The sequence below is a fragment of the Lolium perenne genome, chromosome 7, assembly GCF_019359855.2.
Source record: "Lolium perenne isolate Kyuss_39 chromosome 7, Kyuss_2.0, whole genome shotgun sequence".
NCBI classification, from domain to species: Eukaryota; Viridiplantae; Streptophyta; class Magnoliopsida; order Poales; family Poaceae; genus Lolium; species Lolium perenne.
The window spans coordinates 51629944-51645699 of NC_067250.2; the positions used below are offsets into that span (position 1 = coordinate 51629944).

General features: G+C 43.5%; 3 protein-coding genes across 4 annotated transcripts in view; 1 reads left to right on the forward strand and 2 right to left on the reverse strand.

Moving 5' to 3' along the window:
- Positions 1 to 331: 331 nt before the first annotated feature.
- On the forward strand, positions 332 to 2909 carry LOC127317539 (wall-associated receptor kinase 2). The gene is made up of 3 exons (XM_051348093.1): positions 332 to 1247; positions 1465 to 1647; positions 1744 to 2909. Exons 1-3 carry the CDS (start codon positions 332 to 334, stop codon positions 2907 to 2909), a joined length of 2265 nt encoding a protein of 754 aa, XP_051204053.1.
- Positions 2910 to 3722: 813 nt separating this feature from the next.
- Positions 3723 to 6964, reverse strand: LOC127317541 (NEP1-interacting protein-like 2). 2 transcript variants are annotated; one of them, XM_051348095.1, is made up of 5 exons: positions 6651 to 6964; positions 6263 to 6441; positions 5866 to 5949; positions 5439 to 5603; positions 3723 to 4041 (listed from the first exon to the last, which is right to left on the reverse strand). In XM_051348095.1, the coding sequence occupies exons 1-5, from the start codon at positions 6793 to 6795 to the stop codon at positions 3919 to 3921; spliced, it is 696 nt and encodes a 231-aa protein (XP_051204055.1). In that variant the 5' UTR covers positions 6796 to 6964; the 3' UTR covers positions 3723 to 3918. The 2 variants fall into 2 exon arrangements, with proteins under 2 accessions (XP_051204055.1, XP_051204054.1); XM_051348094.2 differs by having other exon boundaries at positions 6254 to 6441; positions 6651 to 6962.
- Positions 6965 to 10057: 3093 nt separating this feature from the next.
- The window catches only part of LOC127316045 (serine carboxypeptidase-like 19), a 56682-nt gene continuing 50983 nt past the window's right edge, over positions 10058 to 15756 (reverse strand). The window contains exon 9 of the mRNA XM_051346467.2: positions 10058 to 10237. Coding sequence (XP_051202427.2) covers positions 10058 to 10237 — 180 coding nt within the window. The remainder of the gene's footprint in view (positions 10238 to 15756) is intronic.

Below are 15756 nucleotides of genomic sequence, written 5' to 3' on the forward strand. Positions count from 1 at the left end.
ACGGCTGAGCAAACTAGCCAATTATTGTTTATTACTACTCCACTCAACGTGTTACTGTTTTCATGCTTTGAATGCATAATGAACAATATACAAAATTCAGGTAAACGTCTCCCGCTCAACGCTGATCTCACCCACGAAATAGCCAAAAAAAAAAAACCTGATCCATCAGTATCGGCCTTTATCACCTGCAAAGGAGTTCTGTGCTACTTAGAACCCATGGTCTAGCAAGTCTGGTGTACACACACAATCACATAGCAACAAAGGAACCTGAGATAGCATTGGCCTTAAGTTTAGCTAGCTAGAAAGGCAGCACCATAGGAAGTCTCCAACCATGAAAGAAGCACCACTCCTGATGATTCTCATCACCTTCCAAGTGGTGGCACTATCTGCAACCTCTTCTGGGCTCTCCATATCATTGCCAGGGTGCCCTGACAAGTGTGGTGGCGTGTCAATCCCCTACCCCTTTGGCATCGGCAATGGTTGTGCCGCAGCTAGCATCAACAGATTCTTCACTATCACCTGTAACAACACCTTCCATCCTCCACGGCCGATGATTAGTGACCCTTCGGCGTCCACGGAGATCATTGACATATCCCTGGAGCGCGCTGAGATGCGTGTTTACGGCCCCGTCACCTACAACTGCTTCTCGTCAAACACCACAGTGATGGACAACTACACCGGTGGCATCTCCCTGGTGGGTATGCCGTTTCTCCCCTCAACAGCCCGTAACCGCTTCATTGTCATCGGCTGCAACACCATGGGTATCATTGGTGGCTACACACACAGCACCCCGGACCCGTATGTGGCCGGCTGCTACTCCTACTGTCAGGGCATCAACAGCACATCCAATGGTGCCCCATGCAATGGGAAGGGCTGCTGCGAAACCACCATCCCCACAAACCTCATCGACTTCGGGGCGATCTTTATTATCAACCAGAGCAGTGTGTGGACATTCAACCCATGCTTCTATGCTATGCTTGCAGAGGTTGGATGGTACAGCTTCAGGCAGCAGGACCTTGTCGGGCGTCTTGGGTTCATCAAGGAGAGAGCCAAGAGAGGTGTCCCACTTGTCCTTGACTGGGCCATGAGAAATGGCTCCTGCCCAAAGGATGGAGCAAAGGCGCCAATCGGATATGCATGTGTCAGTTCAAACAGCTATTGTGTGGATGCAATCAATGGCCCAGGTTACATGTGCAACTGTTCTGAAGGATACGAGGGCAATCCTTATCTCCCCACAGGCTGTCAAGGTGAATAATGTACCCATGTAGAATATCTCTTCAATTTTGAAATCAGGATAAGCAACTGTCAGAAGGAACAACTCTAGCCAACTCATTGCGAGCATAATTCAGTAGATTCTCATTCCTTCTTGAATTTTTCTTTAGCTTCCTTAATACTACGTTTTACGTTATGTCATGCTTATGGCTTCAAGCTACTTCAAATTAAATCATCTGTAATTCTGTTCAGACATAGACGAGTGCAAGCTGCACAAGCAGAACCCCAAGTATACAGAATTATATCCATGCAAAAATGGGGTATGCCGCAACATACCAGGAGGCTACGTGTGCAAATGCGGGATAGGAAAAAGATCAAATGGCAAAAATTCTGGATGTCGACCTGTGCTGAGACAAGCTGAACAGGTGGTGATAGGTAAAGGACGATATATACCTGATAGCATAATCTTTGTTAAGGTGCATTTCCATGCTTTTTATGAGCTGAAACATCTAAAAAAATCATACTCTGCAGGTCTCAGTGTTTCCTCAGTTGTGGTAATAGCATTGGCGTGCATGTTGGCTATGAAAATTCAAAGAAGAAAGCACAGGAAGGAGAAGGAACTGTACTTTAAACAAAATGGGGGTCTGAAATTATATGATGAGATGAGGTCCAGGCAAGTGGACACCATTCATATACTTACAGAGAAAGAGGTAAAGAGAGCCACAGAAAACTACAGGGATGATCGAGTTCTTGGCTGTGGTGGTCAAGGAATGGTTTATAGAGGAACTTTAGATGATGACAAAGAAGTTGCCATAAAGAAGTCCAAAGTGATCAACGACAACTGCAAAGAAGATTTCGTAAATGAGATAATAATATTGTCGCAAATCAATCATAGGAACATCGTGAGGTTACTCGGTTGCTGCTTGGAGGTGGATGTGCCGATGTTGGTATATGAGTTCATATCAAACGGTACCCTCTCTGAGTTTCTTCATGGCAAAGATCGCAACTCAGTGATCCCCTTGGACCTTAGACTGCAGATTGCCACACAATCAGCAGAGGCCCTTGCTTACATCCATTCATCAACTTCTCGCACAATTCTGCACGGAGATGTCAAATCACTCAATATACTCTTGGATGATGAATACAATGCAAAAGTTGCAGACTTTGGAGCATCAGCGTTGAAGCCCATAAATAAAGATGATTTTATCCTGTTTATCCAAGGAACTCTTGGGTATCTTGACCCTGAGTCTTTTGTGAGTCACCACCTTACAGACAAAAGTGATGTCTACAGTTTTGGGGTTGTTCTTCTAGAGCTACTAACAAGAAAGAAGGCCTTATACATTGATAATCTCGGTGAACAGAAAGCGCTATCTCATACCTTCATAGTGATGTTTCACCAAAAGAAGCTCCATGATATATTAGACGACGATATAATAGGAGATGAAGTTATGGTGGTGCTCGAGAAACTAGCTGAACTCGCCATGCATTGTTTGAACCCAATAGGAGATGAGAGGCCCACAATGAAAGAAGTAGCAGAACGCTTGCAAACATTGAGGAGAATCAAGATGCAGAAAGTCAGCACAGCAAATCCTATGAGGATGCATTACCCTGATGGAGAATCATCAACGTCTGACGAGACGAAATACCAGAGCACGGACACAGCCAATTTGGCCTTAGATGTAGACTTTGCAAGATGATTATTGTATACATCTTTCTTGGCCTGTTGATGTAACTAGTGAGTATAGTAGTTTCTTGAGACACACCAGCACATCTTTCAAGATCATTGTATCTGTTTTTATGTATATTGCGCAGCTCATGATGTCTAAGCCAACTCTGTAATTTGTGCAACTGTGCTTGGCGATTGGCGAATAACCATTCCACTGTATTTGCATAGCATTATGCTTGTTTCTTGAAGATCTATCAGCTTTCATCTTACTCACTAATAAAACACTTTAGTAGATATGAGGATTACATTAATGATCTCCGACTTGTCTTTACACATAGTATTTAGCAAAGTTTCTCTCTATCCAATACCACCTGCCCATTAGATCAAGATAAAGTGAATGCATAAGGACCTGATGGTTGTATTTATCAATAGAGTTTTACACACAATGCCAACAAACTTCATAAGGGCCTGATAATGTACAGAGTTGATGAAGGAGCGGAGAACGGCAGCCATTAGTGACCATGCTGGATCTACTGCTGCAGGTAGTCTATTAGTTGGGCATGGAAGAAAACCCCAAGTACCAAACATGGCACCAAATAGAACACCAGCATCTAGACTGATAGAAGACACTACACACATCTAGTGGTAGTAAATCATGGCTGGATGACAAGTGGAGAACAGGAGTAGAGGAAGGCCAAGAAAGCTAGGATGAGCATGAAGAAGGGTAGACCAAGCCTCTACGATTTGCTTTTCCTGGGCACTCCAAGAGAGCTACTAAATCAGATGCTTGATAATTCAGTTACCATTTTAAATTACTAGTCAACCGTTTTCGCATCGCAGGAAGTAGAAAACCATTCGTCAACTTTAAAATTGATCCTCAGGCGGTCTTATGTACATAGCCGTTTTGTTTTCAATGTACAAACACATGCATGGCTTAATTTACAATGTTATTTACCTTTCTATGTACCATGAGAACAAACATCTTACATGCATGGCCATGTGAACTAAATTCTAAGAGAACACAACCGGATGCCATATATTTACACATCTCGCCTACATACGGGGCATGAACTATGGCCAATGAGCCATTTGTCCACACAAGGCTGGTGGAAGGTGTGAGAACACAGTGGCAACCTCCTCGCCGTCTCTCCTGTCAAAAGATCCTAGGACAAGAACAGAATGTCAGGGTGTCGAAAAATAAGATTACAATAAGTACTCCCTCCATCCAGTTATGTAGGTGATATATAGTGCATATTTTGATTGATTAAGACAACTTTTTAAACAAAAATTACTCCATTAGTTTGTAATTGATGACATTAGATTCGTATTCAAACGTACTTGTAATTGTGAAAATAGTCTTAGTGGAGTAATTGTTGGTTACAACCTTGTTTTAACCAATTAAATACACCCAATATATCAGGACAAAGGGATTCATGAGAAGACAAATATCGAGTTTGTTTCATCATATAACGAATGACATATTGACATGTACACATTGTACTCCCACACATTCATGAACCAACCAACATTTCCAAAGAAAACAGAGAACGTTTGCTTGCTTGCAAGGAAAAGATGTACTAATTTTGGAAATAACATATAATATGAGGATGACAGGTGGAGACTAAGCCAACATGCAGAAGGCATTGTAGTGTGGAAAAGTCCGGTTTGAACCTGGGTGCATGTGTAGTGTTACTTATAAAATTCTTCATGATGTGTTACCAACTAGTATGCTCCCAGAAGCTGGTCACTAGATTTGCTTACTATTCAGATCTGACAATAGGTCTGAGAAAACAAAATCAAGCAAGGAAGATAAAATCCAGGTACAAATACGGTCAAGTATTGATTTTAGTTATCCACTGACTTTCAGATTGTGATAATTTCCATGAGTACATACCTTCTAAATGGACATTCTCGCATAACAAATAAGATTATTTCAAACAGTCTAACCAGATAACATGTCTGCCAAATATTTATTAGGGTGACATTTATTTCATTTTTTAAATAGATACAACCACATATTTTAAACAACAACTAATTCCAGCTTCTCATGAGTGAAATTCCTACGGAGTTACTTAGGCTATTACAAAACAAGACGACTTTGAGATAATTGCCATAACTCCCCACCTCTGTTATGCCAGCAACAAGTCAGATGATATCGAACCGTCCAGCCAAACAATATATTATTTACCAGGCTGGGCAGCATAAACTACAGATTATTGGAGAAGACCTACCGTGTAAGCTTGGAAGGCTGTCTTCAAAAAAGACCTAGGACTTGTTGTCCATAGAGTTAAACCTGCCCACAAGGGGGCTTTGTCTATTTGGCTAGAGCTTTTCTAATCAGTTTTCTCTCATTAGCTCCCCTTGGTTTCCCTCCCTCTAGGAACCATCCCCATGCAATATTCGGACACTCTTGTTTTTTTTTCCTTTTATATTAATGAAAATTGTACCCTAGGGGGATCCCCTAAGGTTTTATGATAAAAATATACAGATTATAAAGTCTGAAATTATTTCACTACTAGGTACAGTTGAATAAAATATGTATGTAATGTTACACTTGTACCTGCAGGCAAATAGGGCAAGACAAGTTTTCACCCGTTGGCTCTTGCTTCTGATCAACCACCACATGATACGGCAACTTCTTCAAGTTATTTTGTGAGAGTCCATCCGCTGAAACTTCTCCAAGGATATCATGCAGATCATCATTGCCAAACTCTGTAATACCAACCTGCTGAATATCTAAACTTTAGTAGGAAAAATTATGCGTGCCGCGAAGGATAGAAATTTCACTGTATCAATTAAATAACGTTTGTACTTATATATAAAACATTATCAAATGGATTAGTATACAGGTACAAAAGTCGCTGCATTAGAATGGTGAGTAGAAAGAGCTCTGCAATTGGTAGCAAGCATGAAGAAAATAACTATCGTTTGGGCACTTCCCATTACAAAGGATACTACGTTACTGTTAGGGGTATAGAGAAAATGACCTGCCAACGATATGCCATATACACTGCTGGCTCATACTGCTCTCCCAGAAAACGAGCATGAAGGAGCTGATCCACGAAATCCCCCTGGAAAGCGAACAAACATTGCCGTGTCAGCAAATCCTCTATGGATGATGGATCAATAGCTGTCACAATGCCACCCCCTGAAGTATAATATCTTAAGAACCGTTACATTAAGCATTGGAAAATATGTTCTGTAATCCAGGAAAAGAAATGCAAGCAGCAACTCTAATTTAAAACACCATCAAAATGATAAGCTGTGGTAATTATCTTACTATCCAACTGAAATACATTAGGGAAAATGGAATCAATATTGCCTCTTAACTTGTTGACTAAATGTCATACAGACTAATGTGCTGAAGAATCTTACGGTGCGGACCATGGATGATGTACTCTGCGGGGTTGATCTGTCAGCGCACCAATATGCGCGAGAAGCCTCCAGGACTTCGATGGACAGGACAGCCCCTGCAAATGCCCCCAATCCAGCTCCTCGGAGAACGCCGCTGTCAGAGGCTCTCCCAGCCAATGCGCCCGTGACCGCCCCCGTGAGGCCTCCAGCTTCGGACATGAGAAATCAGCACCAAAGTTAGATCACACAAACCAAAAACTTGGGCAATCAAATTTTCTAATGCGACAAATTTTAGTCGTGGAGGCGGTGTCGGCTGAAGAAATGGCAAGCACAGCAGGTCTTATCCCATCTCCACCAAACAATAGGCGCTTGAGGTCGCTGACAAACGCGTAGAACAGCCAAGAAAGCAGGTGCGTACCAACCGCGAAGAGGCCAGTGAGCATGCCGGAGAGGACGCCGGCGATGAGCCTGGGGAGGCACGTCGCGGCGCGGCGTTCCTCCTCCTCCGCCGCCGCCGCCGCTGGGGGTCGCGGTGAGACCGGCTCTGCTGGAGCCACCTCCATCGCGACCGACGGCCACGAGGCCTCCGGGCCGCAGCTCAGCGCGGCGTCGGGGGTTGGTTGCGTGGTGGTTGGCGCATGGAGGAAGGAGGGTGGGTCGCCGGGATGAGAGGGAATGAGGCGTGACGCAACCACGAAAACGAGTGGCCGATTGGCTTGCTGCCTGCCTGCCTGCTGGCGCTAACTACTGGTGCCTGTTGCTTAACGACTTCCTGTATTTTGGTCCATTTCTAAAATTATTACAAAAACATATTCGTAGATTCAGTCCAGCGTGAGTTGAGAAACGCATATAAATGAAAAATACAATGAATGCTGTCCATGACATATCACCAAATACCAAAAGATCTTCGCGCCACAAGAACATACAAATATCTTTCATCAACAAAAAAAAATCATGTTGACAAGTTCATTTTGAAAAAAACAAGTCAAATTCGACTACTGTTTGCTCCACGATTTGTGCATGTCCATCTTGGTTTTCTTCTTAAGTTCCATCAGGGCACCTACAAGACATGAACTATAGGCAGACACTAGCTAGGATTATTTCCCACCTAATCCCACGATTTGGTTGAGATTCGCCATAAAAGGAGGTGAGGAGAATCCCAATTTTTTCTTATCCCTCACCGAACCATTTACCTAAAGACATAGAAAAGTAGTGCCTCAAACTAGTGAAATACTTTTGTACCTACACGAATGGGTGTGGGTGTTTCCACCACCGTCCATTTGTTTCTCAATATTCGTGTTGAAAGATTTTTTTCTCTCTCCACTTTTTATCCAAATCTCAAAGCACAACGAGTGGTGATGAAAATATCCACACCCATGCCTGTGAGAACAAAATCCACTCTCCTCAAACTAGCGCCTCTAATGCGAGTAATATTTATGATAGTTTTCTTTTTCTTGACAATTTAAGAGCCTACATGGCTACATAGGAGTCTAGGTTAAATACATGCCCTAATGCTTTCCTTCAACTGTATCATCTTCATCTCATCTCACCTTCTTAATCTATGTTGCATCACTATAGCAGGCCCGTCGACAGCCCGTGCGAGCTGTGCGATGTCACAGGGCCCCCGAAAGTTGGGGGCCCCCAAATCTCCGGCCCATCTGCTAATAAGGTCGATAATCCGCCTGCAGATCTTCCTAAGTCCAAAATCGAGCGTGAGTTTGACGGTAGATTGGTCGATCGACAGTTTATGCTGCGGTAGTGGATCGATTAGGTTCGAGGGCGGAAAGCTCTGAACATGGCGAAAGGGGCCTTCCAGTCTGCAGCGGTCGTTCATCCATGGCAGACAGGAGATCCATCTACAGACTAGACTACAGAGATGGGGGCATGGGGTCAGGGGTCGCGGCAGGCGATCCGGACATTGGAGACCGCGGAGCTCTCAGACTCACGGTGAGTCTATTGATCCTTTATCGTCCTGTCTCAGATCTTGTCAGTTTATACTGCTTTGTTTGGCTTTGGTTTGGACGGGTTGTCTCATTTTCTGCCTATGTTTTGAAAATAAGGAAGGCACAAAGGAGTAAGTGCGTTTAAGTTATTCTTTCTTCCACGATCCATGTGTTCTTAATAGTGTGAACATGTGGTAACTAAGCTTTTTTTTAGAACTGGAACTAAGATTTTGGGTATAGTCGTAAGATTGGGTAGAGAGTGACAGCATCCAAGTACAGTAGTACTATACAAGATGTACCTACAATAATTTTAATTTTTGCAAACAAAGGCTCTAAAAAATGCATTGATTTCTGAATTAAGTTTGTTTCGCCAATGGCTCCGATCACCTGACCACGCGTGCAGCCTCATTTTAGTATCCCCCAGTCTGCAATTCTCCACAAGAAATGGAATCGACAAACGGCATCAACATCAGTTGTTATTTGTTACGTGTATTTTTTTTTTCAAAAAACCATTTGCATTTCCCACTGGGGCCCCGAATTTCTGGAGACGGCCCTGCACTATAGTACCATAATATGTTAACTACCCATCATAGCCTTGCTCCTCTTGTGTCGTTAATAATAAATGAAGTCGGGCCCTCTCCATAGTTTTGCCTACACTTTCAAAAAGTTTTTTTTTGGCTGTCAAGCTCCAGTTATATTAGAAAAAACGATGTCACAACACAAAAATACGATGTGGCAACGAAATACATAGCAGCGGAGCAAAATACAATGCCACCATATCTTTTTAGCCCTGGAAAATATAGGGCGTGTCCTAGTTTCTAGCTTCGCGAACATCCATGGTTGGAGCTAGCATGAACACCCTAGCTCCGCAAAGCTCAGTTAAGCTGCAAAATACAGAGTTCATTGCTATCAAAATATTAGTATGACATATTAACATTGGCGGATCCAGCGCATAGTTAATAGGGCAGCTGCCCCCACTCAATTTTCTACCAGCTTGTAATAAATTAAGGGGATTTCTATTTTCGTGTCTAGCTCCTTAGTTTTTCCTCAGGCCCTTGTGTGAAACTCGCGGAAGGAACTCGGACGGTAGGATTCCCGTTTAGTTGACAGTTTCGTGCTGACATGTGGGGATGCGTCGTGTGAGGCCGCATCGCATGTGGCTGGTAGAAAGGGACCGCGTGGGAAAGGACGAGACCGCGTTTTTTTGTACGTGAGCAGGATCTGGGTTCTGTCTCTCTCGACCCAAATTGGCATCCCATTTTAGGAGCACATTTTCCCCCTCTTTTTCTCGGTCTTTTTTCACCAAATTATTATTAAATCTAGAGAAGTTTCTATTTCTGTCTTTCTTCAATTATTTGTGTCTTTTGGCCCTTGTTTTTTGTCCAATATGGCAGCAAATCTAGTACTCCCTCTGGTCCATATTAATGACCTCACCTATCTTGGTTCATATGTACTCCCTCCGTGCATGTATATAAGATGTTTTGGTTTTTCTTTAATTCATCTATTTTAGTTTGTATCTAGTCTAGGTTTTAGTGTGTAGGTTTACTCTTTTTAGTTTGAATGCAGTCCACTCTAAAAACATCTAAACAATCTTATATTTCTAAACAGAGAGAATATCTAGTTAAATTTAGAAGCAAATCTCGATGCTAATGTACGATAAATTCACACTGTCATAATAAATCGAGAAAACAAAGTAGGGTCAACAAAGTATAGTAGAATAGAGATAGATAATAGGTAGATAATAACCTGCATACAGCAGCCAAAATAATAACAGGTTCTTAGGTTCTTCACAACACCAACATATTAACAACAACAAAATAAAAATCTGCTTTGCAGCAGCAGCACACGTCCTGGACTCCGCCTACTCCATCTGGCTCCTCCTCTAGTTCTTGCTCCCCCGTCCCTTGATCTTGGGCACCTTGGGCTTGATCGGAGGCATGCGCCTGGCGGCGATCTCCACCTGCTGGAAGGTGCGGAGGTGAATGTTGAGCGTCTTGTGCTTGGCGCAGAAGGCGTAGACGTTCACTGTCGCGCTGACTTTGGGGAAGGTCCTTCCGATGTCCTCGGCATGCGTGAGGAGGCAGTTGAAGTCGGTGCCGCCGAGTCTCCTAGTGTAGAAGGGGAACTTGTAGACACCTTTGACGAAGTAGGAGGCGAACTGGCCGACCTGCAGCCTCCGCAGCACCTGCCGAGCCTTGGTGTGCTGATCCTCCTCGTCGCTGCCGACGTCGCTGCCAGACACCTGATCCATATCAAACGGAAACTATGAGTGAATGAGTTGCAACATAACAAAGTTAGGAAAAATAGAGGCAACCTCAGTTAGATTGAACACAATTATATATCTACAGGAACGGGGTTAGCGAACCAAAGCTCATGCACAACAAATTTGTACACAGCAATGGTTCGCTGAACCCGCCCTGTACAAATTTGTGCCCAACGATTCATCATAGGCAAAGAAACAAATTTAAAATCTGAATAAATTAACCGAACGGCCGAATCCAAAATCTTAACCCCAAATCTTAACTGATTGAGATCACATGATTACTTGCATAAATTAACCAAACGGCCGAACCCCAAATCTTAACCACAAATCTTAACTGATTGAGATCACATGATTACTTGCATAAATCAAGAAGGGATCAAATCAAAATGGAATAAAATCGGCGCAAATATTAACCCAATACTCATCCTGCCTACAGATCGGCACTAATAGTTACTCCGAAACCAGCAAAAATAGGGTTGAAAAAGGAAAGGGGAACAACAAGGGAGCAAAAATAGGGTTGCACGTTTGCACGTTTTCGACTTCTGCACCGCGACACGCGTCCACGATTGCACGTCTTCAACTTCTGCACCGCGCCACGTGTCCTACGCGTCAACAATTGCACGTCTTCCACTTCTGCACCGCAACACGCTTCCTCCAGTCTAACCCTCGAAATTTAGATATACTCAGGTATACCCTCGAGTCTTATACTAGCATTTTTTGTGTGCTCAATTTTCCCCTTGAGTGCTAATACTGACTAGTGCAATATACTCAGTTTTACCCTCAAGTGGCTGGTCAACAGAGAGTCAACAAATGGGATTAAGCTAGTTAAATGAGTCATTTAATGTGCAAAAAATTCCAAAAAGGATAAAACCATAGTGGCACTTACTCATGGAGTCTTCTTACGCGACCTGCCACGTTGGGAACCATAACAATCATAGATAAATCAACTTTTACCACAAATTGCCACTTCTCAAATCACCTAGTAGCTATGAAGGTGCATGGCTTTCCACAATAAGCCATTCCCAAAACAGCTTTCCCCAAAACATACTTTGTCTGAATAAGGCCACAATTTTCACACTCATGTATATTTGTATTGCAAATAGTTTGACACTACAAGAAAAGTTCTGATAGACAACGTCTCAAAATCGTCCGCTAAGGGGTATTTTTCGTCGCCTATGGGCCTAACCCGACGATATGGGTTCTGTTGTCGAAACTGCGTCAGGCAAAGTCCTACCACGTATTTGTCGGTCCGTCGCGCTTGGGTGCCCTTCCGCCACGGAAAATCGGACCGTTGCAGAAGTGTTTCCGGGAGCCCGTTGACTGCTGACGTCATGCAAACTGCCACGTGGCAGACGCCGTTAACTGGAAGTTAATGGCGTTAACCGCTGAAACCCCGTGGTAGATGGTAGGCCCACACGAGGCCTGCCACGTCTTAAGCGGGTCGGCCCATTAAGTTTGCGGGCCGGGCCAGCTGACTTAGTTTGACCGGTCAACTATATAGCTGGGCTGGTCCATTAGTTACGTGGGCCGGGCCTAACCTCTAAGGTTGACTGGTCAAAACATTAATGGGCCGGCCCACTAAGCATGTGGGCCGGGCCGAATGCACTCGTTTGACCGGTCAACAGGCAAAAAGGCCGGCCCACAAAACATGTGGGACCCACTTTCATGTTATCGGGCCAGCCCATTTACAAAGTGGGGTCCACCTTAAAGCAAGTGGGTCGGCCCAAGAATTTATTGGGCCGGCCCAATTAGCAGGTGGGTCCCACTTTCCTGCTAATCGGGCCGGCCCATTTAGTGCGTGGGGTCCACATTAGATCAAATGGGCCGGCCCACCAAGCCGATGGCGGGCCAAAAGCACGAGTGGATCCCACTTTCTGTTAATGGGCCACCCATTTAGTATGTGGGGTCCACCATATAGCAAGTGGGTCGGCCCAACAATATAGTGGGCGGGCCGAAACACAGTGGGTCCCACTTCCCGGTTAAAGGGCCGGCCCATTTAGTATGTGGGGTCCACCATATAGCAAGTGGGCGGCCCAACAAGATAGTGGTAGGGCCAAAAGCACGGTGGGTCCCACTTTCTGTTAAAGGGCCGGCCCATTTAATATGTGGCGTCCACCATATAGCAAGTGGGCCGGCCCAACACGCTAGTGGGCCGGGCCAAAAACGCAGGTGGTCCCACTTTCCTCTTAAAGGGCCGGCCCATTTAGTATGTGGGGTCCATCATGTAGCAAGTGGGCCGGCCCAACAAGACAGTGGGCCGGGCCAAAAGCACAGGTGGGTCCCACTTTCCTGTTAACGGGCCGGCCCAGTAAGTAAGTGAGCCGGCCCAATCTGTTATAGGGCCCTGGTTGTTTGACTAGTCAACTTGCATTAAATTTCATGAGCCTAAAATCTGATATCAATGATACACACAATTACATACACAAATAAAATAACTAGGAAAATTACAAGGCAATTAATGTGCCCAAATAAAAAAATTACATAGAATCATTGAGGACTTCTATTAGCATCATCAATAACATGTTGACATTTGGCAATCGCCTTGATTGAATCTTGTGTACTCTTGGTCAACATATCGACCAGACCTTAAAGCGACAATACCATGTCTTTTATAAAGTACTGACCTTGAGATGTTCACCTGTTTGATGAAAAGAATGGTCTAGGTTGACGGCTATGAGAGGATGCATCGAACAAAGATCGAACTTTTTGTGGGCCTCTCTTCTAATGAAGATTGCTTCATCGTAGCGCATTCGATAATAATGCAAAAAGATTAAACGATGAACTATGCAAACATGTATTAAGCATTGTCGATATGAGATAGTCACAAGTACTAAGCGCAGACTTACATTATATCGTTGCATAGGCTCACGCCGGAACCTTTTTTGCGCTCTATCTTCTACTAAGTACTTCTTCATTACAACTGCATTCTAGTAATATTGCAAACATAGTTACAACAGTGAACTATTCAAACATTTATTATGCAATGTAGATATAAGATAATAACAAGTTGCATAAATAAGACAATGTATGGAACTTGTACTAAGCAGACTTACATCATAATGTTGCACAGGGTCGCTTTGGCGACTATCTTCTAATGATGACTGCTTCACTAAGCTGCATTCTCGGTAATATTGCAAAAATAGTTACAACAATTAACTATTCAAACATGTATTACGCAATGTAGAGATTAGATAACGACATGTAGCGTAACATACTTGGCTCATTGCAGGTCCTTCTCTTGCGTGCACTAGTCGTGGTCGACATGCCTGTCATTTTAGGTTCAGCCATCAAGTGAAATGCTAATCCTCTGCTCCATTGTCCTTAATCTGTGTTTAGATATCACATTTAAGACCAAGTCAGTGGTTTCAAATAACAAAAAACTTGAGCTGCCAAATGAATAAGCCAATATTTACCAGATATCGATTAAAACCAACTAGATGTTGCTTTGCATGAGATACGAATTTCAGACATTCAGATTTAGAGTAGGGTAATGCCAAGGTTTTCCACATAAAGTAAACTGGCATTAAGAATGACCAAATGTCAGGTTCAAATCACCTTCGCAGTTGCTCCAAGACAAGCATATCAAATAGGCAGAAACATAGTAAAGCATGGATGGCATTGCTATAGCAAGGTTCCAAGTGTTTATCTCTTGCATAAGGAACAATGCATATAGGTTATAGATAATAACGGAAGTAAACTGCCAAAGTTACCAACCAAGAACTCAGATTCCAACCTTCCCTAGCGTCCCCGCCGTTAATGTTGGATATTCTAATAAGTGGTTCGCATGATCAATCCCTAGGAAAAATAACATTGACAAGTTAGTCTACGATAATACAAAGACCAGACATGCACGCAGCAATAACTATACAAGCTGTGCGACAGGAGCATTCATGGAAAAAAATAGCTATAAGCTAAAGACGAGGTATAAGAGCAAGCAGATTGGAAATGCACATAGCATGATTATAAAAGCAGTAAAAGAATAGCAGACACGAGAAAACAGCTAGCGGCTAGCGGTGAGCTAATGACGTGGTATAAGAACAACCAGATTGGAAATGCCCATAGAATGACTATAAAAGGAATAGCATGCAGTACAAAAACAGTTGGCAGCAAATGAATGGGTCCCCTATAAATATGTGGATGCACACAGGTGTCAGTAGAATGAACAGGATGGTAGCGACCGGATAATGCTTTGGTACTGTACAATATTTAAACGAACTTCATGCGAAGTAACACATCAAGAAATTTAATGGCATATGAGATCTGCAAATAACTACACAAAACATGGCTAAAGAAACACCGCGATCTAACGGGCCAGCGTACTAACCAAGCTGCGGCGGGGTGGATGATGACCCACAAGTATAGGGGATCGCAACAGTCTTCGAGGGAAGTAAAACCCAATTTATTGATTCGACACAAGGGGAGACAAAGAATACTTGAAAGCCTTAGCAGCGGAGTTGTCAATTCAGGCATGCACTGAAACAGACTAGCTCGCAAGAGTTTATCGAGTAACAGTTTTATAGCGATAGCGATAGTGAAATAACAGCAGCAGAGTAACAAAGACAGCAGTAGTGATTTTAGTAAACAGCAGGATTAAAATACTGTAGGCACGGGGACGGATGAACGGACGTTGCATGGATGAGAGAAACTCATGTAACAATCATAGCAGGGCATTTGCAGATAATAATAAAATGGTGTCCAAGTACAAAGCAATCAATAGGCATGTGTTCTAATTATAGTCGTACGTGCTCGCAATGAGAAACTTGCACAACATCTTTTGTCCTACCAGCCGGTGGCAGCCGGGCCTCTAGGGAATCTACTGGATATTAAGGTACTCCTTTTAATAGAGTACCGGAGCAAAGCATTAACACTCCGTGAACACATGTGATCCTCACATCACTACCATCCCCTCCGGTTGTCCCGATTCTTGTCACTTCGGGGCCATTGGTTCCGGACAGCGACATGTGTATACAACTTGCAGGTAAGATCATAAAACAATGAATATCATGATGAAACAATAACATGTTCAGATCTGAGATCATGGCACTCGGGCCCTAGTGACAAGCATTAAGCATAGCAAGTTGCAACAATATCATCAAAGTACCAATTACGGACACTAGGCACTATGCCCTAACAATCTTATGCTATTACATGACCAATCTCATCCAATCCCTACCATCCCCTTCGGCCTACAGCGGGGGAATTACTCACACATGGATGGGGGAAACATGGTTGGTTGATGTAGAGGCGTTGGCGGTGATGATGGCGATGATCTCCTCCAATTCCCCATCCCGGCGGAGTGCCAGAACGGAGACTTCTGG